The sequence below is a fragment of the Sphaerodactylus townsendi genome, linkage group LG16 (assembly GCF_021028975.2).
Source record: "Sphaerodactylus townsendi isolate TG3544 linkage group LG16, MPM_Stown_v2.3, whole genome shotgun sequence".
Classification (NCBI taxonomy): domain Eukaryota; kingdom Metazoa; phylum Chordata; class Lepidosauria; order Squamata; family Sphaerodactylidae; genus Sphaerodactylus; species Sphaerodactylus townsendi.
The window spans coordinates 30,403,761-30,430,996 of NC_059440.1; the positions used below are offsets into that span (position 1 = coordinate 30,403,761).

Genomic DNA, 27,236 nt, shown 5'->3' on the forward strand with positions numbered 1-27,236 from the left:
CCTACTGTCTTGGGATGAAGGTGTCTGTTGAATGGGGATGAGGGGAGCATTGGGATTTTAAAACAGCCTTGAGTGCAAGCAGAAGCAGGAAGAGGGCTGGCAGGGGCTGCCTGGCTTGGGCCTCACCCCAGAGGCGTAGCTGCAATGGGGACATCTGGAACAGCTCACCCCGGGTGCCGCCATTGCAGTCACATGGAGGGGGCAGGGGCATGTCGGGCGGCGTTTCAGGGCAGGGCAGGGCAGGGCAGGGCGGGAGGGGGTGCGCGGTCAGTTCATGCCCTGGGCACAGTTCCCCCTCCCTTTCTCACTGCCTCACCCAGGTGAGAATGACACAGTGGGCACCATCTTGAAAGATAGACATGTTAATGGAAAAGGGTAATCGACGACTTTAATTCTGCAAAGCAGGAAATGCCTGTTTCCTCAGCCCAACCTGGCGTGGCCCCAGCCATTCTAGCCAGAGAGATGTCCTGCTTCAAGTGTTCATCTCCCTCCCAGGACATCTCAACGACCCTCAGGTTTCGCAGAGAGGCCACCAACCTCCCAGCCAGCTCTTGTCAGCGGATAAGAATAATTCATTTCCTAATAGGGCAGCAGGTCCATTGCAAAGAATGCAATTAAGTCCGAGGCTCCTGGGAGAGGCCTTTCCATCTTCAGATGTCCTCATAAATAGAGCCGACCCTTCCAAAACTGGCCCTTGCCGGAGCCACGTCCGCCCTTTCCTTCAGGGGGAGCAGGGACGGAACATCAGTCCTTGAGGCAATGGCTACTGGAAGTGTGCCCAAAGCATAATTGTGCCCAAATCTGAGAGCCCGTCCCCAAGTAATTTAGAGGAGATTGGAGAGAAGCCAAAACAGGTTAAATGCATAAGATGTTGTCCCTTTGCAAGATACTAGGGGTGGGAGGGGGCTGCATTAAAGATCCCCAGCTGTGACCTCTTTCCTCCAATGATTTCATTCTGATACATCCACCAGTGGAGGGGGACCCTCTCCTTGGGTGCCCCTCCCTCACCCTGGGCTTGAAGGAAGCCTGGCTGACCTTCTCATGACATTCCAAAGCTGTTCACACTGTTTCTGTTTGTGGGAATGGAACCAGTGCTGAGGATGCTTTCCGTTATGCCTACGAACACATAAAACGGCCTTATCCTGTCTCAGACCACTGGAGCTTCAGGGGCAGGATCGTCTACTTCAGACTGGCAGCAGCTCTCTGGGATAAGAACATAAGAACATAAGAACAAGCCAGCTGGATCAGACCAGAGCCCATCTAGTCCAGCTCTCTGCTACTCGCAGTGGCCCACCAGGTGCCTTTGGGAGCTCACATGCAGGATGTGAAAGCAAGGGCCTTCTGCGGCTGTTGCTCCCGAGCACCTGGTCTGCTAAGGCATTTGCAATCTCAGATCAAAGAGGATCAAGATTGGTAGCCATAGATCGACTTCTCCTCCATCAATCTGTCCAAGCCTTTTTTAAAGCTATCCAGATTAGTGGCCATCACCACCTCCTGTGGCAGCATATTCCAAACACCAACCACACGTTGTGTGAAGAAGTGTTTCCTTTTATTAGTCCTAATTCTTCCCCCCCAGCATTTTCAATGAATGCCCCCTGGTTCTAGTATTGTGAGAAAGAGAGAAAAATTTCTCTCTGTCAACATTTTCTACCCCATGCACAATTTTATAGACTTCAATCATATCCCCCCTCAGACGTCTCCTCTCCAAACTAAAGAGTCCCAAACGCTGCAGCCTCTCCTCATAAGGAAGGTGCTCCAGTCCCTCAATCATCCTCGTTGCTAGGTAGGCACTAAGACCCAGGGATCTCAGGCAAAGAAAGGTCTCTCCCATCACCCCCTCCTGCCTGGTACTTTTGTCACTGGAGATGCCTGGCATCGAACCTGGGATCTTCTGCAAGCCTAGCAGAAGCACTGAACTGCGGCCTCTCCCTGAAACACTGCCCATCCCCAAAGGAAGGCAGTGCCAGGACTTCTTATTTGCCCACCCTAGCCCTCTGTTTAAGGCTTGCCAATATGGCCATGGTGGCAGGGGATGATGGGAATTGTAGTCCATGAACCCCTGAAGAGCCGCAGGTTGCAGACCCCTGGGGTAGAGCCTCTCACCAAATTCCCCTGAGCAGCCCCTCCCCTCTTTGACAACAAAAATGCTTCCCAGATGAATCCCACCTTCAGTTTCCTCCCGGGGTCTACTGATGCTCTTTTGCCCTGGAAGAGAAACAGGCTGAGCTGCAGTTTACCGTCTAGGCTCCAACGCACAATCAGCACACGAAGCCAGAAGTCTAAATGAGACTCATAAATATGCCCGTGTGCTGCGAACTGAATGTGTCAATCCTGCTCTGTGCAAATTGCCCTCTTGGGCTGGCGCTCAGTCGGGGTGTGCTTTGGCGTCTAGGTGGATCAGATCTCCTAGGGAGGATTTGCAGAGTTTTGTTACCAAGCGTGCGGCTTCCTTCCAGGTAGGTGCCCAGGAGCACTCCAGTCCTGACCTCAAGAATTTATCCTTCTCCGCAAGCTGTACCTGCGGAGAGGCTTAGATTTAGCTCCGTGGCTCCTTCTCCTCCATTTCTCTCTCTCCTTCTCGCTCTCATACACTCTGTTAATTCATTTCTCTGCCCCCACCCACCCCCCCCTGCACTCGGTCCCGCAACTTGCGTTAAATCACCCAGGGAAAAGCTGTTCCGCCTACAGATTAGCCCAGCAGCACCCATTAAAACGGGAAGAGCCTTCCAGGGCGGCCTCTTGTTCAATCTCTGTGGCTTTCAACTTACAAGTCTCTTGGTAATGAGGTAAGAAACCCTGCCGGTGGAACGATCCCCAGAGGGAGCCAGGAAAGAGGACTCCGGAGAAGCCTCTTAGCCAGGGCGCTGGGACGGAACGTACAGAAGGCTGTTATTTTCCTGGTGGCGCCCGGCATTGTCAGGGGAGTCTGCAACACGAGGGTGGAGCACTGTGCAAGATCAGGGCCTGGGGATACACACACTGGGCTCGCTGGAAGCCGGGGGCAGCTGCAGGCCAAGGCCCGGAATCTTCTGTGTGGGGTGTGGAGGGGTGCGACTGAGCAGTGAAGAAGGACATGATCCAGAAAAACAGCCCAGGAAGGAAGAGGGGCAGAGAGGGGAACCTCTAGGCTACGGGAAGAGCAGAAAGGCAGCAGAAGAGATCCGGGTGTCCCTGGGGAAGCAGCAAAGTGCAGGAGCAAAGGCTACTTGGGGCTTCATGCAGCAAAAGAGTTATCTGCAGAATCCTCCCCTCCCCCGCCCCACCCCTGTGTTCCCAGCGGTCCATCTCACCAGGGGGTGTCTCGTGTGGTTGGCAGCAGGTCTTTCTCAAACATCTCACCTGAGTTCCTGCAGCAGCGCATAGCAAGGCTTCAGCTGACAACTTTCTGCAGGCCAAGCAGATGCTCTGGACTGCATGCAGCGGAAATGCAGCTCTCTGTCTAGATGGGGCCCCAGGTGTGTCTGCTCCCCCCAGCCAGCAAGCCTCACTCTGCACTCCGAATGGCTGCAGCTTTCCTGGGTCTCTGGGCTGTTACCTGAGACGTTTTAAGTCACAGGTGTCAAACTCGCGGCCCTCCAGATGTTATGGACTACAGTTCCCGTCATCCCCTTCCAGCATGCTGGCAGGGGATGATAGAACAATCCTCTGGAAGGAGATTCTGGGGACCGAACTGGAAGTTTCCTGCATGCCAAGCGGGGGCTTTGGTGCAGAGCTGTGGACTCCCCCCCCCCCCAACCTCCCTGGCCAATCCAGACCATGCCTGAGTTGTCTTTCGGCGTCACTGTAAAGAACGGGCAAGCCTCCCAGATGCCAAAAGTGATCTTTCAATTTGGGAGCCGTAACGGGAACAAACGGTCCGTTGAGTCAGCCTGTGGGGAATGAAGCAGCCAAAGGGTCACCAGCGTGAAACCCACGCCTGGCACCAGAAGCCGGGTTCAGGTGATTTTATGCCTGGTAATAACATGTGTAGCTATGCGAGCTGGGACATTAAAGGCAATCAAATCTTATGCTTCAGGGCATAAAACCATCACCCGCTGGGAGCTCCTGTCCACCCCCTTCTCGCAGACAGCGTTGCATTAAGCATGCCGTGTTTTTAATTTTCCTTCCTCTGCTGCATCCGGTACATTTCTCTGATAAATACTGTCTTAGGAGAGCGGAGGCCTGATTGCTGCAATTAAACTTGCCTCCTGGGTTCGCTGGATCTAGGCGGGGCCTGGAGAAAACCAAAGGCCGGGCAAATCGCCGGAAAGGTCCGCAACGGAATCGTACTTGTTACCTGCAGATGGTAGCCAAAGGATGCCTTTAGTTTTATTATCTTACGACCACAGCCGGAAGGTTTCACCAAAGCACACCCCCATACCATTTCCCAACCTTAAATGACCCCTAAAGCTGTGATTTGCCCTGGTGAGAGAAACTTACAGTCGGTCTGCCCGCCTCTCACAGCTTGGTCTCATTCTTCCTCCAACAAATTTAAGTATGTGGTTTTCCTGCATTTTATCCTCACAACAATCTTAGGAGGTAGGTCAAGAAAAAGTGACCAGCTTAAGGTCCCCCAAGGAGTTTCATGGTTGTTGGAATTTGAGCCCAGGTCCTCTTTCCTGATCTGATTCTAAGCCCTACACTGCACTGGCTGTCCCGGGATATCTTCATGGAGCTTGGATGTGTCTCTTAACTTGGGTGCACAAGCTGGGTCCAGACAATTGTGGTCCAGAAAATGGCATATAAAGGAAGCGCGCCAACTGGTGCCACTCTCCAAATGGCATCCTCCTACAGCTGCTCTTGTCAAGGGGGAAACTTGCTGCTGGAGACCCCTTGTTTATGTAAACAAGGTGTTTACATCTTGGCCCCAACAGCCCCGCCCTGTTCCATTTTCCTAGAGTGGCTCCAGTCATTTTCCTAGAGTGGCTCCAGTCATGCCTTCATCCAGTAGCTCTGGAATGCTGTAACAGAGAAAGCTTCACCTGTTGCATTTTTGCCTGTCAGGCAGCAGGGAAGCATACAGGGGAAAAGAGGTGCCACAAAACTAGATTAAGTCTTCTGCTTTCCATCTCAAAACTGAAGTCAGAATTTGTGGGAAATGAGATTTCATGCAATTTTGGAGAATGAATGCATCTCCCAAGCTGGAAATAAGCAAGTGAGGACTTTGAATCTTCTCTCTCTATATATATTTTTTGTTGGAGACACAAGGCCTTGTTTGAAAGCCCTGGAATCTGTAGCAACCTTGATGTGCTGGATGTGAGGGAGTGCTCACGCTTGGTGTGGCTTTTGCAGGAAGGATATAGCCGGAAAGATGAGAGAGAACTGTAATGGTGTCAGCAGAGGAAACCAGCAGCTGCGGGAGGATGGTTTGCAGCTTGATTGACAGGCGTCCGGAGCAGTCAATCCAGCCAGCTCCTCTGCCAGACTTGCAAGGCGCTTTGCTCCAGCAGGCCAGTTCAGATTTCCCCAAAGAGGGTCAAACAGGCTGTTAGGGGCTATTTGGGGCAGGGAGGGAAGAATTCAAGGAGCTTCAGCTCCTGAGTCACCCGTCATAGAAAAGGGCAACCCCCAGAAAGAGCGAAGGAGGAATGGGTGACCAAACAAGAGCATCTCTGTATTGTCAAAGGCTTTCATGGCCAGAATCACTAGGGTGTTGTGGGTTTTCTGGGTTGTATGGCTGTGTTTCAGTAGCATTTTCTCCTGATGTTTCACCACAGATGCTGGCAAAACATCAGGAGAAAATGCTACTGGAACACAGCCATACAACCCGGGAAACCCACCACACCCAAGAGCATCTCTGCTCCCTGCCTGAGTCTACAGAGGAAGATGCAGGCCCAGCGGGCACATAGGTGGCACCCCCCCACACACACACACACACACCTCTCGGCTGCAGAGAAGACTGCCAGTCCCAGGCTTGGACACTGGATTGATGATAGAAATGGAAACCTCATTCAACACTATAATTTTATTCTGAGATTTGGGGATGCCCAGAGGCACCAACCAGCCAGTGCCGTCCAATGCCAGTTCCTTGAAGAATAACCCTCCTTTCCTCAAAGGAGGGGGCAAAGATAGATTCAGACAGAATGGGCTGAGGGCACTTCCAAGGTGCTCTGGACAGGGGAACAAAAAACCCCTTTTGTTTCTCTTAGACTTCTGCCTGGCTGCTCCAGCAAACCTTCCCTTCAGCCTTTGGTAGGGAAAACATTGCTTTGGGCTCCCCCACAGCAAAGCTGTGGAGGAAACAAAACTGCTGCCGGGCCGGCTTTTCTTGTCCACTGGCTTTCTCCTTCGCCCTCTCGTAATCGGTGCTGGGGAAAAACCTGCAGCTACATCATTAGATTCTGACATCTCCCAGGTCAGCCGAAATGCTTTACGCCTCCCCGGTTGCAGGAGTCTAAATTTAACAGCCTCAGGATTAGGTAAAGTTTCCTTCCTCCAGACGGCACCTTTAATTGGTCATGATGTGTGACTTCATGGTCCAGAGAGCTTGGCTGGATGATGGAGGGGAACAGCGGAAGGTTACCAGCTCGTGGCAGAAACGGAGCTGCCGCAGGGCAACTGAGAGGGAGGGGCTGGGGTGATGGCCAGCTTGCCTGGCCCGGTGCCTCGCCAGTCCCTTTGGGCTGGTGTTGACAGCTGGCCAAGAGCTACAGGGACTGCCATTTGGCTCAGCCTGGAATTGACTTAGAGCCCAGAAGCTGGGGGCTTGCGAGAAGCCAGAGAGTCCTTGGTGTAAGACCACCGGGGAGATATCTCCAGTGCAGCCCTCCCCCCCTCCATGGCCTTCCTTGGCCCAGAGAAGGTATAGAACCCCAGCGTCTCCATTTCAGTTTCACGTCTCTCGGCTGCACATATTTTGTAGCATTTTCTGTCCTTTGCGCTGAATTTGTCTTGTAAAATATATGCATCTTTTAGTGCTGTCTGGGCATCAGTAAATCAGCCACACGTATGTATCGGACATGTATTACATGCAATGTATGTAGAATGAGATAATGTAACTAAATCCTCAAAGTACAGTTGCATATCATAAAGAAATACCAGCCAGTCAGCCCCGTTTAACCACATTAAACCCAGCGCTGAAATAATTCACAGACCTAATATAGTGATAATATTAGAGACAGTGTGAAACATGCTGTTAATCAGTTACAAAAATGAGGAGTTCGTGGCAGGTCTGAATAAGAAATCTTGGTTTAACACTGAAATAAAATAAAAACAGTGCCAGACCAGGGGTGGGAAAGGTGTGCCGCAGGTAGGGCGAGAGGACCAAAAAGGCCCTGTCCCTTTGCCTTGGCATTGAGGGCAGCAGGAAATACAGCATCATCTCCAATGACAAACATAAGGCTTGGGGGAGGGGCAGACCTTGCTGCCCCCCGCCCCCACTACTTAGCAGCTGGTGCAAGGGGTCTATTACAGATGGCACAAGCTGCCATCCAGTGGCTGGTGCCCAGCGGGGACATGGGGCGGCACCACTCTGCTGACAGCATGATGCCATTTCTGGAGCAAACCTAGAACTGACATCACACCACTCTAGAATTTCGTGGAAACTCTGTGGTTTTACTGTAGATTTTTTTGTTGAATTCGAGAGCAGCATGATGTCACTTCCAGGTTTGCCCTGGAAGTGACATCATACCATTAGGATGATTATTTATTTTGCCCCATCCGGCTTACTGAGTGGTAGTGGGGGTCCAGAGATGCTGGTGGGACGGCTTCCACTCTAGCTGTAGATCTGGAAGCTGCACGTACACCCTATTTCTGGGCAGGCAGGTTGAGTTCCCGAACCACCTCAGTTTCTGGGCTGTAGCAACAATGCATTAAACATTGTCCTGGGCCTGACAGGACCGCTAATCTTCCATCAGGCACCCACAATGCAGTGGGGCACCAGCCGCCCCCTTCCGTTATTTAAACTGCTTGCCAGCCCTCTTCGGGTTGGCATCTATATTTCCTCCACCTCCCTGTTCTCAATTTATCTGTCTGCTATCTCTCTCCTGCAAACGCCTTCCCAGGACCATTTCTCATCCTTCCTAGCAAGTCCATTTTTCTCACGCTTTGACGCAGATCTATGATTTTACATTTGGGGGACTCACGTCCCATTGATACAGGGGGAGGAGAAAGCAGGACATATTTCAGCGGGGCCTTTGGGAGGACAGAGACGTGACATGACAGAGCACGGGCGTCTCTCGCCGCCAGCTTTCAGAACCTCCCCTGGTGGGTTGGAACTTTACACAGCCGTGAAAATATTCTAAGCAGGTACAGGTTGAGCTGCAAAAACTCCTACCCCAATTCTCAAGACAGGATATCTCCCTGAGGAAATCCTGTGCTGTCCTCCTTGTTGAATGGAGCAGAACAACTACAGCGGGACTATGTAGTGGAACCTCTGACTCACTTGCTGTCAGACACAAAACCAAAAGCGACCGCTTCAGCCGGGGCGCCTGCAAAGATCTTTCCAAACGCAGCCGCTTCTAAAATTCATTCCCCAAGATGCCTTTGGGGAGCAGGGACGGCAGGCGTGCATTTCTAAAAAGTTGCTTGATGCTTTTGAGTGGGAAGCCAACCCTCAACTTCTAAGTAAAGGTGCTGATTTTGGGATGCAGCACGAGAAATCCCACTGGAGGATCAGAGCGCAGCTCCGAGCATGAGAGCCTGTCGCTTGGTATAAATCAGCCGAGCTGTCTTAATTTCAGCACGGCCATCAAGAAGCTGCAGTTCCCAGTACGCCAAGCTGACCCGCTTTCCATCTGGAAGGCTACATCTCCCCTTCATTCTGGCAGCCTGAGCTCCTGTAGATGGCTTGGAAACGGACCAGAGCTTGTCTCCGGATATGTAGGTTGCAGTTGTCATCTGTAATGTTACGCTGCTGATCGTCTCAAGGGAAGCGACCGGGGACCAGGATCATTACGAATACCTTGCAGAGCTGCACTCCACATCTAGTTTGCCCCGGATGTAGGTGAATGCATAAAACTCTACAGTAAAGCAATTTTGATGTGATAAGTGCCGGCATATCGAGCATTTGACCAATAGACAGGAGCAAATGCCTGCATCGGTCGTTGGACAAAACAGATGTTGATGCAGTCAAGCTAGTAATCGCATTTAAACTGCTTTTTTGTAGTGTTTTACCGATGGGCAATGTGGGGGTGGGGGAGGGGAGGAGCTGAAAGCTGTAACAGCCACATGGGCTTCAGTTCAAACATTTATTCAGGCACTCCTTTGCAGTTCAGGTGAAAATAACAGAATTTCAGGAAAGAGTAAAATTTTGGGACAACAATGGAAAATAAAATCGGCACACCCTCCGGCTAAGAGGCGTGGGAGAGAATTCTCCTTTTCCTTTTCAATGGAGCCCCTGTAGGTGACCCCACTTGACATGAAGAAGAAGAAGAAGAGTTTGGATTTATATCCCCCCTTTCTCTCCTGCAGGAGACTCAAAGGGGCTGACAATCTCCTTGCCCTTCCCCCCTCACAACAAACACCTGTGAGGTAGGTGGGGCTGAGAGAGCTCCAAGAAGCTGTGACTAGCCCAAGGTCACCCAGCTGGCGTGTGTGGGAGTGTACAGGCTAATCTGAATTCCCCAGATAAGCCTCCACAGCTCAGGCAGCGGGGCTGGGAATCAAACCCGGTTCCTCCAGATTAGATCCACGAGCTCTTAACCTCCTACGCCACTGCTGCTCCTCCAGGGCTGTAGTCTCTGTGGCTGCTTGTGGGGTCAAGCCATAAACTGCTTTCTGCCCACTTTATATTTTTCCTGGAAGAGGATCTTACCTGTTTCCGCTTCTGGGCAAGCCACACGGCCACTTTATCAACCCAGCAAGCTTAGTGCCGGACAGTAGACTACAGAGGGGTGCTATCCTTCCCCTCCCTGGGAGTTCCACAAATTAGTTGCGCATTTTACAGCTCTGTTTCCAGATCAATCCGCCACTTCTCTTCCTGGCAATAACCTGTTCAGGTATTTCTTAGCTGGGTGACCCACAGACCTTTCCATGGGGGAGGCCAGAAACGAGTCTGGGGCCATCCACACGCATGACGGCCACCGTGGCCGCCTTTCCCTGCACAACCGTACGGTTTTCCCCACATCTGGGATAAAGTCAGTATAATGTGTTGGAGAAAAGAGTGTCTGGCTTTGCATCCTGAAAAATGCTGTGGAAATGATGAATCGGGATGAAATTCTGCCTCCAGTTCTGTGTGGTGGAAAAACAGCCCAATCCTCCAATCTGCAATGCAGCCAGTCAAGCAAGCCGACAACCGTGCCGGAGTTACTGTCTGTGTCTCTCCCCCCCCCACACACACACACACACAAACACACTTTAAAAAAAAAAAAAAAAAGGAATATTCAGCTTTTGCAGTGAGCAGCACAGAAGAAGCGGAGGGTTGAGGGGAAAGCCCAGAGCCCTGGCTGATGTCAGGCCTGCCTTCATGGGCTTCTAAAAAGGACCGGCTGTAAACATACTGACCACCAGGAATGAGTAAGAAAAGAAAAGAAGAGGAACCTGACAGGCCAGCAGATCCCGTGGGAGCGGAAAGGGATCGAAGGGCGTGTTTGTGTGGTGGTTTGCCCCATCTCAGCCAGAGATGTAAGCAGATATTACAGAGAGGGAACGGCCCCTGCTTCCACCCCCTCCCTTGCTGTTCACCGGCTATGTGAGGAGTGTAACTCGCCTTTGGCTTTTCAGTATCAGCTGCTGATGAATTCTTGTTATTCTTTGCTTGCAGGGCTCCGAGCATTTTCGCTCTGTACAAACTTGAAACACCCTCCCCCCACAACACACACACACACACGCAAACACCACAATCCCTCATCCCACGCGCACCATCTCATGAGCCATGAAAAAAGTTTTAATTGTTAAATTACTGTGATATATGTCTACATGTCTGAAAAGTGCCAGTCTTTGCTACTTTGATTGAATAACAACACCCAGGCTGAGAATCCTACAAGCTGGGTTTTTTTCCCACTCTCCGGTTATTAAAAAGAGATTATCCTGTCATTGTCTTGATTTTCGAATTCTGATGGACCAACAAGAGCCTGGGAACGGCTCAGTCCCTGCTGGGTCCATTAAAGCCAGCCTTGTCGGCTCAGCGGCTCATGCAAGAGTTCCACATCACCTCCTGCCTGGTCTTTTTCACTGGAGATTTCGAGGCCTGAGCCCGTGACCTTCCGCATGGCAAGTAGATACTCTGCCACTGAGCCATGGCCCCCTTCTTGAAGACTATTTGGAGCATAGGTAACAAACTCGCGGCCCTCCAGATGGTATGGACTATAGTTCCCATCATGCTGGCAGGGGATGATGGGAACTGTAGTCCATAACATCTGGAGGGTCGCGAGTTTGACACCTGTGGTTTGGAGGGTATTTGTGTTGGTCAGCTGGAGCCTGAATCTCAGACGTGCTGGTGGGGCCAGACTCTTTTTGGGAATGATGCAAACATCCTTTCGCAATAACCCCAAGGGCTTTTTCCTTCCTTCCTTCCTCCTTCCTGCAGCTCCTCCCCTCTCGATCTCGGTCATCGCCGCAGACACGCCTGCCCCCTTCAGCCGCTACCAGGCTCAGAACTTCACCTTGGTCTGCATCGTCTCTGGTGGGAAGCCAGCACCTGTGGTGAGTCACCTCTCCGGGAGAGGGGGATGGTGGAGATTCCTTTGCCCCTAACAGGGGATGCTGAGCCCTCTGGAATGGCATCTGCGCCTGGACTCCTGCCCTTTCTGGCATTTGGGCTCAAAACTGCCATCACAGGGAGCCCCAGAGTTTACTTCTGCCACTGAGCCACAAGCAAGGTGAACTTGGAGTTTGCAGAGAGTCATGCGAGGGCAACGGGGGAGGGGGCTCCTGACTCATCTCACCTGAGCACTTGGAGTTGCCTTCTCCTGAGTAAGACCCCTCCCTGCACCTGTCCATCAAAGTCGGTTTTGTCTCCTTTGACTGACAGAGGTTCCCCAGGGTCCCAGAGAAAGATCCTTCAAAGCACCAATGCCTGGTCCTTTTATATCTATCGATGTCAGGAATCAAACCTGCAACCTTTGGCTTGCCAAACAGTTGCTCCACCACTGAGCCACAGCCTCTCCCAGGACAGGTGACCAAAGCCTCGCCCATATACTGCAGTGGCCAGGGAGTCCTTCCTTTGGGAACAAATCTTGGTCTTGGGCGCTGTGTGGTTTCCGGGCTGTATGACTGTGTTCTAGCAGCATTCTCTCCTGACGTTTCGCCTGCATCTGTGGCTGCCAGCCACAGATGCAGGCGAAACGTCAGGAGAGAATGCTGCTAGAACATGGCCATACAGCCCGGAAACCACACAGCGCCCAAGTGATTCTGGCCGTGAAAGCCTTCGACAATACATTGAAAATCTTGGTCTGTTGCCATTCAGCAGAGAAGCTGTGCTACTGAGACGGACAGGGCAGTTCCTCCTTTTTCGTGCCAGAAAGCTGACAGTACTGATGGAGAAAGAGAATCAATGAATGCACCCAGATCATGGGGTTTAGAGGTGGATGGATCGTGGGGAGGTCACCTGGAAGTCAGTCCAGTGATGACAACCAGAGATTAAAATGTGGAAATCACTGCCAGAGCACGTTGTGACGGCCGCAGGCAGAGACAGCTTTGGAAGGGGATTAGACAGATCATAGAGGAGGGGTCTGTCAGTGGCTACTAGCCATGGTGACCATAGGGAACCTCCTTGTTCAGAGGCAGTCAACCTGTGAATCCCCATGCCTGGGAGGCAACCTGGGGAAAGGTCTTGGCCTTTCTGCCCTGTTGTGCACTCTCCAGGGGAACTGGCTGGCCACTCTGTGAGACGGGATGCTGGACTAGATGGACCACTGGGCTCTTCTGATGCTCTTATCACATACAGACCATAATTTGCAGCATTCTGGGGGCCAAAAGAGAGAAGGCACTGAGAGATCCGTGGGCAGATTCTCCCATCTTCTTTACAATGTTGATAGAAGCCTGGACGAGGCTCTTCCTGTTTCCGCCCCTGCCGGGCTCATCATTACCTGAGTTTGGCTTCTTAACTGGAAGGCCAGGTTTCCGGGCTCAGGTGAGGCAGAGCCATATTTTCTGGGTTCTGAAGTGGGAACTGGGCCTCGTAGGGCTGTTGTGCGAAAGACCGATTGTTCTCTGTGTCACTGTATGTGTGCTTTAGACACGACGCCTTCTCCTACAACCCAGGGCTTGGCTGATTTTTATTCCTTCAAGTAGTTGTCTCATTTCCCTTTCGAGGCCGTCTCTCTGGGCTGCGCTCCCCTGAATGGCTTCCTTTTATGCTAACACAAACGGGGTGGAAGCGCCAGGGTTCTGTGGAATTATTGCTACTCATTCATTCCCATATCTGAAGCATTTAAATTCTAAAAAGTGGGGGGGTGGGGGAGAAAGACTTTGTCTGCTTTTAAAAAAAAAAACCCACACAACACTTATCAGCAAACATTCCGGTGGCTGTTTCATTACACCGTGACATCGGAGGCTTGAAAAGAGCTTTTTGGAAAGGGAATGCAATCTTCTCTTCAGAGAGACAAATTCAAAATGATTTTAACAGGCGTTACCTCTGCAGCGGAGATGTACCGCCCGCTCCGCACGCAGACCCCCTCCCGGCATAGCAGCATCTTCTGCGCGCATGCCTGAGCGGTCTCGCAAGTAGGGAAGCTCTGGGACTGGATAGGGCTGGGTTGGCACTCTGCACATGCTTAGGGCACACCCTAGTTCTTTTGCTGTTCCTCCATTTCTGCTGAGGTTCTGTGTTTGAGATGCACACCTGCCCATGGTTCCAAGCATCCCTCAGTCCGGCCCCGTCGTTCAGTGCTCCATGTCTGGTGTTTCCTGTTCCCACCCATCACACACAGGGGTCACTCATAAAGCTGCCTAATACAGAATCCGGCCCTTGGTCGATCAAGGGCAGTCTTGCCTGCTCAGGCTAACAGTGGCTCTCCAGAGTCTTTCACATCACCTGCTGCCTGGTCTATTAATCAGGAGATTGCAGGAATTGAACCGGGGATTTTCCGCCTACAAAACAGAGGCACCTCAGCCCTTCCCCTGGGCCACAGACCGTAGCACGCCAGTGCATACAGTTGGCTACTGCTTTCAGAGCCTACTGCTTCCCCACAGACCTGTCCATGGATAAAACAGTGCAAAACAATCCCATCTTGATGTACACAATTGAACCAGGGATTCTTTGTGTGGGCTGTTTTACCCTTGTGTACCTCAGTAACACACTGCCAAAAAAGAAAAGATTCCTGATGTGGTCATCGGTATGACCAGAGGTGGGATCCAGCAGGTTCTCACAGGTTCCCGAGAGTAGGTTACTAATTTTTTGTGTGTGCCCAGAGGGGGTTACTAATGGGTGATTTTGCCACGTGATTTTTGCCTTAGTTACGCCCCTCCTCTCAGCAGTAGCGTGCAGAACTGGAAGCAGTCTAGCAGGAGGTGCACCGGCGTGCGTGGCAACCTGCGCCTGCATGCCTTCGTTTCCCGCCCAAGGACCGGCGCAGCAGCTGCGTCCTTGCCACAGCCCCGCCCAGGAATGCCCCGCCCCCGGAATGCCCGGCCACACCTCCGTCGTGCCCCGCCCAGCCCCACTGGCGCTACACCACAGTTTGAATCCCACCACCATGGGAACCTGTTACTAAAATTTTTGGATCCCACCACTGGGTATGACTTTTTGCAATGTTTGCTAAGTGCGCCTTTGAGCACGGGGATATGAAAGAAATGGAAGGGGCATGCTCCACATCTGGGCATTCATGTTAGAAATTCTCCTAGTTAGAGCTGAGTTCAGGGTTAGGACTGGAGTGCCAGACAGAGGGACACTCAGGAGCAGTGGAGGAACGGAACGGGGATGCCCCTTTGTCCGCACTGCAGTTTTCTGTTTGATCGTGGAATTCACTGCCTCGGAGAGTGGTGGAGTCTCCTTCTTTGGAGGTTTTTAAACAGAGGCTGGATCAGCATATGTCGGGAGTGCTTTGATTGTGTGTTCCTGCATCGCAGGGGGTTGGACTTGATGGCCCTTGTGGTCTCTTCCAACTCTATGGTTCTGTTGAAGCAGCGGATTTACTCGGAGTAGACCACCTTGCAGGACGCAATGTAGACAAGAACTGACAGACACACAGTCACCAGTGCAGTTCTATTTATTGCTATCTACTGACAAAGTGCTTCGCCAGACCACAGGTGTTTTCAGGCACAAATCACTCTGTTGTCTGTGCTATCTATATACAAATGTGGTACCAATCAGGTGCCCTCACCTTATCAGTTTTGCACACGGTACATGTTGTTCACTCAGTCCTAATTTTGCACACGGCACCTGCTAGGAGGAGGGTCCAGCTGTCATTTAGATTTTGCTCATCTAAACACATGTTCTGACAGATTCTTAGTGTCTTCTCTTCTTCTTCGCTCCAGGTGTACTTCAAGAGAGACGGGGAGCTGATCGAGGTGATCCCCCTGGCAGATCCCCCAGTCAACGCTGCTAGCTTGCAAGATGGCCGAGCATCTCGGAACCTGCTGAACCGGGACCTGGACGACACCAAGATGCAGAAGTCGCTGTCCCTCATGGACGTGGAAGACCACGGTGGGAGGCCCTTCACGGAGGACCCCTTCAAAGGCCTCACCCCCGACCAGGGACTCCTCTTCAGCCCAGCCACAGACGTGGTCCCAGAGACTGTGGTGAGCCGGGAGTTTCCACGCTGGATCCACAATGTGGAGCCCATCTACTACTTCCACCACACCCACATCCCCCTCAGCGACGGGACCGTGGAGGTGCGGGCAATGCTCATGTGGACGCTTAACCCCCAGATAGACAATGAAGCCCTCTTCAGTTGTGAGGTCAAGCACCCCGCCCTCTCTATGCCCATGCAGTCCGAGGTGACCCTAGGTAAGAGGGAGGGGATCGAGTGCTGCGGCCGGTGGGAGAACAGCGGGTGGGCTGGGCTCAGGAGGAGGAGATGCACACCTGTCAAGGTGGCAGTCGCACCTCCGCTTTGTCTGTTCCAAGCTGTCGCCTGTCAATCACCCTGAAATGTTAGCATGAATGCAGGCGTTTCCAGACATTGGTTTCTCCAGGATGGACCATAGGTACCAACGCAGGGGTGAAATGGGAAGCACTTCCTAGAACTGAACAAAGGGGAGGGGATTTTAAAATGACTGCCATACAGATTGGCCACCTACGTCAGGGGTGGTGGTGGTGGTTCCTGGCTATGGGATGAACATAGCAGTGGTGACCAAAGGAGGCCCGTGGTGACCATTCCAGTCTCCTAGGGTTCCCTGGTGCCCTTTCTGGCTATGAGCCACTGTTGGGATTGAAGTTTTGGGACTAGCAGCCACTAGAGCAGAGTCAGACCAAGTTGCCACCTGGCTCGGAGATTGCCCGCACAGCCGAGCACCGGTTGCCAGCCACAGACCTGTGATTGCGGGAACAGGCCAGGATCCTGATGTTAAATGGTGGAGGATGCTGTGCAGGGAATTTGGGCTTTCTGAGCCCATGGGTAGAAAGAGGGTGAAGGAGGCTTGCAAGAGCAATGCATAAATAGCAGAGTGGCCCTGGCTCAGACTGTGCTTGCAGAAGACGGCGGTGGGCTCAGTTCCCCACCTCTCCAGGTAAAAGGACCAGGTGGTCTGTGATGTGAAAGACCTCTGCCTGGGACTCTGGAGAGCAGCTGCCAGTCTGAGTAGAGAAAACTGTCCTTAACGGCCAAAAGGCGTGGCTCAGCATAAGGCCGTTTCAGGTGTTATGCAGGAGGCAGTGCTGATACCTTCCCTCATCGCTTTAGAGTGATTTTTTTCTCCAGTTGAGCTTTGAAACCATAAACAAGTTCCGGGTGAGAGGAATTGGTGCTGGGGGAGTGGGAGGGGCGTGGGAGGGGGTGAGGTGTTTCCTATCTCTCCTTGAAGAGCTCCCCTCCCTCCCGCAGTCAGCCAATGCAGGCTTGATTTCTCACATTTGCTGATAAGTAATTTATTTATTTGCTTCATTAAGAGCCCACCTTTCTTGCTACAACTCAAGACAGGTCACAAAATGTGAAAATAATGCAACCAGACAGCAAAAGACGTTATGGAACTCAGCTCCACACGGAAATATAAATTGTTTTATGGGGGGAGGGCAGGCCGTGTCCCTTTTTAATCAGTGAAGGCTAATTGCCTCAGGAGCGTTTGTATGGTTTCGGGTGCTAGATAGAGTGCATGAATAAGGAAATAGCAGAGACAGCCATCCCCCCCCCCCCCACCTCCCGCCCCCAGACTCTGGTGTTTTATCCAAGGAATCCTGTGCTTTTTCAAATTTTTCTGTTTGCTCATTTTGGAGATTTCTGTGCTACCTCTCCAGAATCCTGCTCGAGGTGGTTTACAATTAAAATAATAAATTAGCAAAGTAAAAACAAAAAAAGCCAGCGTAAGGAGCCCAGGGTCATTAAAAAATAAAAAAACAAAACCAGAATAAAATTGTCTATAAAACAGACTTGAGCCCAGGAGCTGGCAGTAAAACAGCTGGAAAAGATAAAAACCCCTAATTAAAAACAGAGGTGAAAAGACTCCTTTCAACTTTCCCCAAAAATGCCCCTACAGACATGTGGCAGAATACGTGGATTTACTTGCACGTTAATAGTTAATGGCGTGCCTTTGATTAGTCAACTTGAATTTGTTCAATCAGCTGGCAGCTCAAACATGGGAGAACGGGGGGCGGGGGAGGGCTGCTCTCTGGCTCTTTCTTTGGCCAGGGCATTTTGCAGGGGCTGAACCAAAGGACGCTCTCCTTGGGTTGCCAACTCTGGGGTGGGAAATCCTTGGATATTTGCGGGTGGACCTTCACCCATAATTGCCACTGATGTCCAGACAAGAGTTCAGTTCCTTTGGAGAAAAATGGCAGCTGTGTGTCTGTGTGTGTGCGGGGGGGGGGGGTGGGCTCTATGGGAGCATACCCCTCTCCTCTCCAAACCTCTCCACTCCCAACTCTCCAGGAATTTCCCAAGCTGGACTTGGCAACCATGTAGGCAAGCTCAATTTCAGGGGAAACAAATTGGGGCAGTGACAGGAAGGAACGTCGGCAGTGGGGGCAGAGGGGGGGTTGTTCTTCCAGGCGTCCAGTGCTGGGACTCTCTCCTGAATTAATGAAGTTCCTTTCCCCCACCCTTCCGCTCTGCCTGCCTGCACTTTCATTATGTCTAATGGGCTCTGCAGGCCATTAGCAGCCGTCTGAGGCGCGCGGAGTGTGCCTTCCAACTGAGCTCTCTTGTCACACTGAAAGGATAGCCTTGCCTTCTTCCCCACGCGGCGGCTCCTTCTTTCTCTCCTTCTCCCCTTCCTTCCTTCCTTCCTTCCTTCCTTCCTTCCTTCCTTCCTTCCTTCCTTCCTTCCTTCCTTCCTTCCTTCCTTCCTTCCTTCCTTCCTTCCTTCCTTCCTTCCTTCCTTCCTTCCTTCCTTCCTTCCTTCCTTCCTTCCTTCCTTCCTTCCTTCCTCTCTCGCCCTAATAGAAGTCCCTTCTCTGGAGGGCCAGAGCGTTTCTGCCTGGCCTGCTCTCGCCCAGCCTTCGCGCGCAACATCCCAGTTAACGAGGCTTGGTGGGACCCGAATCCCTCCAAATAAGTGCAACTGGGGATTTGCCTTCTCCGCCTCTCTGCTCTCAGCCTCTGTTTCATTCAAGTCACTTAAGCTAGCTGGAACTACACCCCCGAAGCATAAAAACCATCACCCTCCTTCTTTAAACAAGAATCAAGAAGAAATCCGGTCCCTTCCTTGTCTCGGGACTCATCCGGCAGCAACCAGCTGCTCACATTATTTCCTGGCTCTGGATGAGACCAACCTGGTGGTGGTGGTGGTGGTGAAGAAGAAGAAGAAGAAGAAGAAGAAGAAGAAGAAGAAGAAGAAGAAGAAGAAGAAGAAGAAGAAGAAGAAGAAGAAGAAGAAGAAGAAGAAGAAGAAATTGGATTTATATCCCCCCTTTCTCTCCTGTAAGGAGACTCAAAGGGGCTGATGATCTCCTTTCCCTCCCCCTCCCCCCACAACAAACACCCTGTGAGGTGGGTGGGGCTGAGAGAGCTCCAAAGAGCTGTGACTAGCCCAAGGTCACCCAGCTGGCACAAGCTAATCTGGTTCACCAGATAAGTCTCCACAGCTCAATTGGCAGAGCAGGGAATCAAACCCGGTTCTCCAGATTAGAGTGCACCTGCTCTTAACCACTATGCCAGGCTGGCTCGTGGGAACTGTCTGGTTGGGTGAGACGGGAGGTTCATTCTGTATCTTGTTTCCTCTAATGGCTGACCAGATGTCCCCAGGAAGTCCAGACCTGAAGACAACAGGTCTCCTTATCTGTTGCGTGGCCACCAACTCACACCCATGGGTATACTGCCTCTGAATATAGAGGTTCCATTTCTCAGCTGCGGATAGTCTGATGCTCCATGAATCTATTAGATTTGCTCCCAAAGCCATCAAAGCCTGTGACCATCAGCATCTATTAGCATGGATAATTAAGAGGTGTGTGAAAAAAAATCACTCTTTAGCCAGCGTGGCCTAGTGGTTAAGAGCAGGTGCACTCTAATCTGGAGAACCAGGTTTGACTCCCCACTCTGCTGCCTGAGCTGTGGAGGCTTATCTGGTGAACCAGATTAGCCTGTGCACTCCAACACACGCCAGCTGGGTGACCTTGGGCAAGTAAAATGTATGTATATATATAATGAGCCAGAGACAGTATCTAGTTTACAGAAGGGAAAAGAACCCGTCTGGCTCTAGTGCGAAATAGAGTTTTACACTTCGCACTAGAGCCAGACAGGTTCTTGACCTTGGGCTAGTCACAGTTCTTCTGAGCTCTCCCAGCCCCACCCACCTCACAGGGTGTTTGTTGTGGGGGTTGGGGAAGGGAAAGGAGATTGTGAGCCCCTTTGAGTCTCCTTACAGGAGAGAAAGTGCGGGGTATAAATCCAAACTCTTCTTCTTTTCTTAAACTGACTGCCAATCTGACTAACAATGGGAGGGAAGAACCCAAATGCCAGGCAGTGTAAAAAGGAGGGCAGTAGGTAACACCTGCTCATTCGTTCTTCACGAGCAGGGGGTGGGGTACGGTATGGCTAGCATGGCCTCATCCCAGAAATTGGCCCTGGGGCCCGGCCCCACCTGAGCCAGCCTCACGCCAGGACTTCATCGGCGGCTGGTGAGGAACAAAGAGGTTCGGCTGCCATTCCTCGCTCTTGAGTTCTCTCAGCCGCTTCTGAGGAGAATTTATCCCGGAGCCGCTTAGCTGGCGTGGTGGATCAGACGGCCTTTGGAGCTGATCCGGAGCCTAAGCGAAAACTCTCCATCAAAGGAGGCCTTAATCATGTTAGAGAAGTCATTAAAGCCCCCTTCCTTGATCCAAGGCTGCCGTTGGCCCCTTCCCTCTCCTCGCAGACTGGAGGAAGATTAGTCCATGTTCTGTAAGGAGCTAATCCTGGGCAGGGTGTCCTGATCAAACAATCCACTGAGTTGTGTCTTTGCAAAGAGCTTCTCTTTTCCTGTCAAACTCGGCATTTACATATTAAAGACAAAATACCTTTTATGTTAATCCCGGAGGAAAAGCCGCCTTTGGCTGAGGGAGACATAAATCGTGCACTTGCCAGATAATGGGGCACGTCAAAAGAGACCCTCCGCTTGGGGGAGACGGGTCCAAAGCCTCCTCCAGCCCCCCCCCCTCCCACGTCTCTTCAGCTGTGGTTGTTGCTGGAGCATCAGGCAAGGGGGGCAGAAATGGGGCCGCGCTGAATTTTCCTGGGCACCCACTTTCTGATGCAAAAGGGGGGGGGATCTTCTCCAGAAAGCCCCTCTAAAATTACTTCTGCTCAGTTCCACTGCCTTTCGCTGCACCTTGCCAACCAACCAGGAACGGCTTAGCTAGGTGGTGATGTCATGGCAGGATACAGCCAATCAGATTTGGCTATGTGCTTTCCCGGCCTAAGTCACTGTTTATCAAACTCCCCTGCCCCCCCCCCCCCTTGTAAGCATCCCCTCCTCACCCGGAGCATCCTTGGACTGGCTGCTGAGTGAACACAAAGATCTGTGGTTTGGGGCCTGCCTCAAAAATGGGAGAAGAGGACACGACCCTTAGCGCCCCAGATCCCCAAATCATGCACCGGAGTAGCATCTCTTCCTAAAGTGAAGTTAATGAAAGTGGCAACCCCCCCCCCCCTTACCCGCTGAAGCTCATGTGACTCCAGGAGAATCTGCCGCTCTGGCTGAGGAGTCAGAAATGGATCCTACATGAACATTAGAAATAAATTATATCTGACATTTGAGAGTGATTAGAAGCCTTCCAATCAAATATTCATTCTGGCAATTTGCCATTTGGTTTCAAGTTCCCAGCTGTAATGGAGGGGAAACAGCAACTCAGGATCAGCGGGGTCAAACGGGGACTTTGAGAACAGGATGGTCCCGTGGGGTGGCTGGTTTTGCGCTGAGAATTTCCACTTCCAGTCACTCCCTGCTCTGTTTGAGGCCTTCCAGTTCTACAGAAACCTGCGCCCAACTCCTGCTTGCCTTCTGTTCCCTGGGGCTGCGCACATGGTCAGCAGGCGGGGGAAATCTTTGTGTGTCCCGCCTAGAAGTGAGAAAGGACCAGCTGGGAAAGAGGGCAGCAAACGCTGTAGCCAGCGGCTCCAGCCAGTCTCCACAGGATCATAGCAAAGGCAGACAGGAAGTGCGGAAAGACAGAGGCTGCAGCTCCCCATCTGTGCTGTTCAACCTACCTGCCCTGAAGGAGGCAGACACACACACCTTGGAGAAGCTGCCAATATGGGGGGGGGGGAGGTAGATAGGCTCCTGCCCCCCAATGATAGGTAGCATCGCAGAAGGACTGGAGGGGGAGAACAGAAGCAGAGACCCCTCCAGAATGACACCCTGATCAGCTAGAGGCCATTCAATCACGCAAATCATTGGAGGAAGCCAAGTGGTTGACTCCCAGCTGATCCCAGAGAGTCTGCCCTGGGGCTGGGGGCCGCACCAGACACCACTTGGGGAGAGCAAAGCCAAGGGATTGTGTGCCTCTACAAAGGTCCTACTGCAGATCAGACTCTACAGAGAGAGTCGTCATGTGATTTTGTTGAGACTATTTATTTATTTAGAATATTTCTGCACCCACCGTTCTCCCAATCATCTCAGGACTTCAGAACAATTCAGCATGGTGTAGTGGTTAAGAGCAGGTGGGTTCTAATCTGGTGAACCAGGTTTGATTCCCCACTCCTCCACCTGAGTAGCAAAGGCTTATCTGGTGAACCAGATGTGTCTCCCCACTCCCACATTCCTTTGGGTGACCTTGGGCTAGTCTCAGTTCTCTCAGAACTCTCTCAGACCCACCTACCTCACAAGGCATCTGTTGTAAGCCCCTGTGAGTCTCCTTATAGGAGAGAAAGGTGGGATATAAATCCAAACTCTTCTTCTTGGGATGCTTCCCAAATTCTGCTCCTCTGAATTTTTGAGCTCGAACTGTTGGGTCTTGCAAACCCATGTGAAAAAGGGTACAGTCCAAGCTTGCCATTAATGAGGGAAGTTCTGCTCCCTGAAGCAGAATGGAAGAGAAATGGTGAGCGGGGTGGGGGGGAGGCCCTTTGGGAAAGTCCAGAAGAATCGAGGAAGGGAAGCTGCACGTCTCCAGGTAGGAGCGTTCCAGTGACAGGCACACGTGTGCAAAACAGTCTTCTGTCTCTGAGGCAAAAACATCCTTTTCCTGTCAAAGCCGTGGCAAGTCTGAAGATCTAACGGTCCCCTTCCTCTGATCTTGACATTCTCCCGTCCTGGTGAATTGATGCCTTGCGACAAGAACTTGCTCGCCCAACGACAGGCAGAACTCCGGCACAAACACCGAGATCCATCGCTTCCCAGGGCTGTCCTGTCAGCCTGGGGCCATGCTAACAACCAGAGAGTTTTGTGCGGAGAGACTTTCATGGCACCTGTAAATAAGAGTGAATAATTGATGGGGCACCGATTCCCCCGGCAGCCGTGATTTGTTGCCGGGCAGGCAAAGCTCTGCCTTCAGGTGTTTGTGTGTCGGGAGGACTGAAGAGAAATTACCTTTTTATTTTAAAGGGCTGCAGAGGAGATATTCCACACACTGGATCGTCAATCCACTGCCCATTCCTTTCCCGATTGTACGGCTGTTCTAAAGAAAGAAGCAGGGCTGTGTGAGTGTGCCACTGGAGGCCCCTTGGCCTACATTTGGGGCAGAGGGAATGGAGAGGGCTACCTCCTCTGTCCACTCCAGCCAGCCACTGGCCCCTTGCCCTGTCCTTCAGATTCTGGGTTGGAACCAGGCAGGAAGCAGGAGGAAAGACATCGCCCGGCTCCATTTCTTGGCTCAAGCTAGGGGCTGGGAAGATCCTTTCTCTACCTGAGGCCTGCAGGGCTTCTGCCAGTCAGAGTGGATCTGAACAAAGTGGATCAGTGGTGCAAATATCTATTTGTTTGTTTGTTTTTTGTTGCATTTAATAAACCGCCCACCCCGAAGGGCTCTGGGCGGTGCCCAAAGATAAAAACCATTAAGACATTATTACAATAATTAAAACCAGAATAGTTAGCCGATAAAAACCAAACCTCAGAGAAAAAGACCTCCCACCCTCCTGGGAGGGGACTAGGTATACCAATAATGGCAACCAGCGAATATGGTTTGCAGGGGACGACAGGGGTCGCAAATCAGTGGCTAGCCTCCCCAAAAGCCCAGTGGAACAACTCCGTTTTACAGGCCCTGTGGAACTGTCCAAGGTCCTGCAGGGTCCTCATGGCCAAAGAAAGAGCATTCCCCCAGGTAGGGGCCAAAACTGTAAAAGCCCTGGCCCGAGTAGAGGGAGGGGCCGGAGACCACCAGTCTATCAGGCAGCATCTTGAGGTCTCCTTGCTATCTTCCTGATCCACAGATTTTTTTTTTGAAGGGAAGGTGTTCAGTGCTTGCTTGGTAACAATGTGGGGAGAGACGAAGACGAAGCACCTCTGTGTTTTTTAAGTCTTTGCCCCAAAGAAAGCTGGCATGTCAGGGAGAATGGCCTGTCTTAGCCTTATCCCTGAGAACCTAGATGTCTTCATGCAGAAATCTCACACCCTTCTCCTTGCATTCTGGACTGCTACAGCCAGGACCTGAAGATGTTGACATCTGCAGTTTGGTAGTCCTGGATCAGTTGTGCCCCATGGCCATTTGGTTCCTGGCACTGCAGGAGGGGGGTCAAGAGACGTCCAGTTCCCTTCTTCTCCTCCTCCTCCCTCAAGCTTCCAACCCAGAGAATGAAGTTTGATTACCTCCTTTTATTAACAGGCATAACCGCCTTGCTGGTGTTTATTCACGGTCGTAAAAATTAGTCATCTCCTTTTCTAAAAAAATACCCAAGCAAGGTATGTGACTCCTGAGAATTCCTCCACTGGCTGGATTGAGGCTGCGCTGAGAAATCTTTCTGCTTTAGCTGACGGTCGTTAATTTAACAGACTTGGCCAACGCTCTGGTGCCAAGGAACACGGCACAGGGAGGGCGGGGGGGGGGGGGCGAGGATTTTACTGTCCTCTTGGTTTATTCTCTGCCCTTCTTGTGTGAAGAGCATGGTGGTCTTTTGTCGAAGGCTTTCACAGCTGGAAGCAACTGGCGGTTGTGGGTTTTCTGGGCTGTGTGGCCATGGTCTGGTAGCTTTTGCCTGCGAAACGTTAGGAGCAAATACTACTAGACCACGGCCACACCAGAAAACTCACTACAGCCAGATTGTTGGTCCTTTTCTGCCAGCTGCGTTCCTTGGTCTCAGGATCTGGCCTGAACACTCAATGTTTTAGCAGCAGTGGCGTAGGAGGTTAAGAGCTCGTGTATCTAATCTGGAGGAACCGGGTTTGATTCTCGGCTCTGCCGCCTGAGCTGTGGAGGCTTATCTGGGGAATTCAGATTAGCCTGTGCACTCCCACACATGCCAGCTGGGGGACCTTGGGCTAGTCACAGCTTCTCGGAGCTCTCTCAGCCCCACCCACCTCACAGGGTGTTTGTTGTGAGGGGGGAAGGGCAAGGACATTGTCAGCCCCTTTGAGTCTCCTGCAGGAGAGAAAGGGGGGATATAAATCCAAACTCTTCTTCTTCTTCTTCTTAATTATCCCAAAAGTGCATTCTCTGGCCAAGTGGAAGAAAGGATGGATGTTTCACACTGGTGAGGCTTATTTCCACCCAACAGGACAGAACTGGCATTGTCTCCTGGGTCTCTGGCAACACCGGGGGGGGGGGGGGGGTCCTTCAGGACAGCTGCTTGAACCAGCCCGGTACCCGTCTGCCTGCCTGTCTTGAGCAGGAAGGGGCTGGGCTTGAGAACTTCTTCTGCCCCTCTCTCTCTGCAGCCCAGAGAAGGCCAAAGGGCAGCTAATTGGGAGGGGCTGTGGCTGAGTGGTAGAGCATCTGCTTGGCATGTGGAAGGTCCTAAGTTCGATTCCCAGCATTTCTTCTTAAAGGGAATCAGCCTGAGTCCTTGGAGATCCGCTGCCAGTAGTCAACACTGACTTTAATGGACCAATTCAATGTGAGGCCTCTTTGTTTGTGGGTGTGCAGGCGATGCAGATGCAGGCGAAACGTCAGGAGAAAATGCTACTGGAACACGGCCATACAACCCAGAAAACCCACAACACCCTACCTAGTCAGTTCCCTCAGATTTGCTGGGCAGATAACTTGTGACCCCAGACTCACCCTAACCTGGCATCCTTGGCCCATCCAGATCTGCAACTGGCCGTGTGTTCAGAGTTGTGGAGGGATGATAATCTGTCGACCTTCCTTGGTTGGGCCTTGTTTGCTGCCTCTTGTCAAAAGCAGGTGTATTTGGCATCAGTCTCTTAAAGGTCTCCTGCTTGTGAAAACCGACACCAAGATGGGTTGTCAAAGGACAGAAAGGACCAGGCCAGCAGGAGATTGTCAGAGATAATATGAGAGCTATTATGGGCTGCGCTGTGACGATAATGCAGAGACATGAATTGGAAGTCTGGAGTGTCTTGATGTGCTCATATCCCCCCCCCTCCCAGTCACCCCCACCCTTGCCTTCACAAACTGGCAATATATTGTTCCTCCGTTGCCAAGGTAACTGCTCTCATCCAATCATCTGTGACCCTTATCAATTCTAGCACATCTTCCCTTGTTCCTTGAAGACGGCTGAAAGTCACTCATTAATGGGGGCTCTTTTGCTTGATCTTCATGGAAGTCACAACTTTGGAGCTGGTTTCTGCCTCCGGTGTGCGCAGGGCCAAATGCTTGGGGGGATTATTTTAGGGGAACAACCAATGGTGTTGGTCGCAATCTGTGGCAATGCTGGCGATTGGGGAATTCCAAAATCTTATTATATAAAAGGGGCCAGGTGTTGCTTAGAGCGCATTTCACCGTTCCCTACTCCTTTTTTACATGCTCGAGCTGCAACATTTAATGTCAGATGTGCCTCAGATTTTCCCCTGCAGTTTCCGTCTCCCTTCTGTGACCCAAAACTTGCCATTGTCTTGGTTGAATGTAGTTATTTGAGTTATGTTATATCCATGGGCAGTTCATGCCAGCAAATCATCGCCCTGTGCCAACTATCAACCTTCCCCTTTCAATTTTTTATGTGCATGTCATGCAGTGGCGTATCTGCATCAATTGAGCACCATCAATTGACCCCCGGGGGACACCCACTAGATCTCATAGGGGGCACCTGGTGGGCCCGCAATAGGCTCCCGGAGCAGCCAGGCCAAGAGCTTGCCATGGGCCCCCCGAGTGCCCTGCGGCCTGGCCCTGCCAGGCTGCCCTGGATTGCTGCCGCCCTCCTCTGCCAGCTAAGGTAAGTGGGGCACGAGGGGGACAGTGGGGGGGCACCCTGAGCAGGTGTTGCCCTGGGCACCATTCTCCCCCGGTACACCTTAGCATGTGCCCTAACAAACCAGTGTAGTATCACTCATTTTCGATGCTGCCATGATGCTCAGATGTCTCGTGTTAGTGAGCTATTGGCTGCTGTGCTTTCCCGCTATTGGCTGCTGTGCTTTCCCACCAGAACTGGCGTTTCTTCATTGGTTGATCCCTGTTCTTGAACTTCTCACTACTCGCTGCAGATTCTCTGTTTGGCGCTTGTTTTAATGGGACCATTTTGCAAACTGGATGGCCATCCCTATCCTATTGTGAGCATATTTCTGTGGGAAAGCCATGGGTCTGGATTAGGCACTGCTGGACACATTACATGTCCTTCTGCTTTGCCTTAGAAACTCCATAATCACGGCAACCCTTTGTGGCTACCTGCCCCAATGCTAGCCGTGACTGGCCCCGCTTGACTTCTGAGATTTGAGGAGCTCAGCCTTGCCTGGAGTGAAGCATCTCAAGTCGGCGGTTC

General features: G+C 51.7%; 1 protein-coding gene across 2 annotated transcripts in view; it reads left to right on the forward strand.

Annotated features, from left to right (window-relative positions):
• The window catches only part of IGSF21 (immunoglobin superfamily member 21), a 155,961-nt gene that overhangs the window by 121,962 nt on the left and 6,763 nt on the right, over positions 1 to 27,236 (forward strand). For both annotated transcript variants that reach the window (XM_048519241.1, XM_048519242.1), the window contains 2 exons: positions 11,447 to 11,562; positions 15,337 to 15,808. In XM_048519241.1, coding sequence (XP_048375198.1) covers positions 11,447 to 11,562; positions 15,337 to 15,808 — 588 coding nt within the window. The remainder of the gene's footprint in view (positions 1 to 11,446; positions 11,563 to 15,336; positions 15,809 to 27,236) is intronic.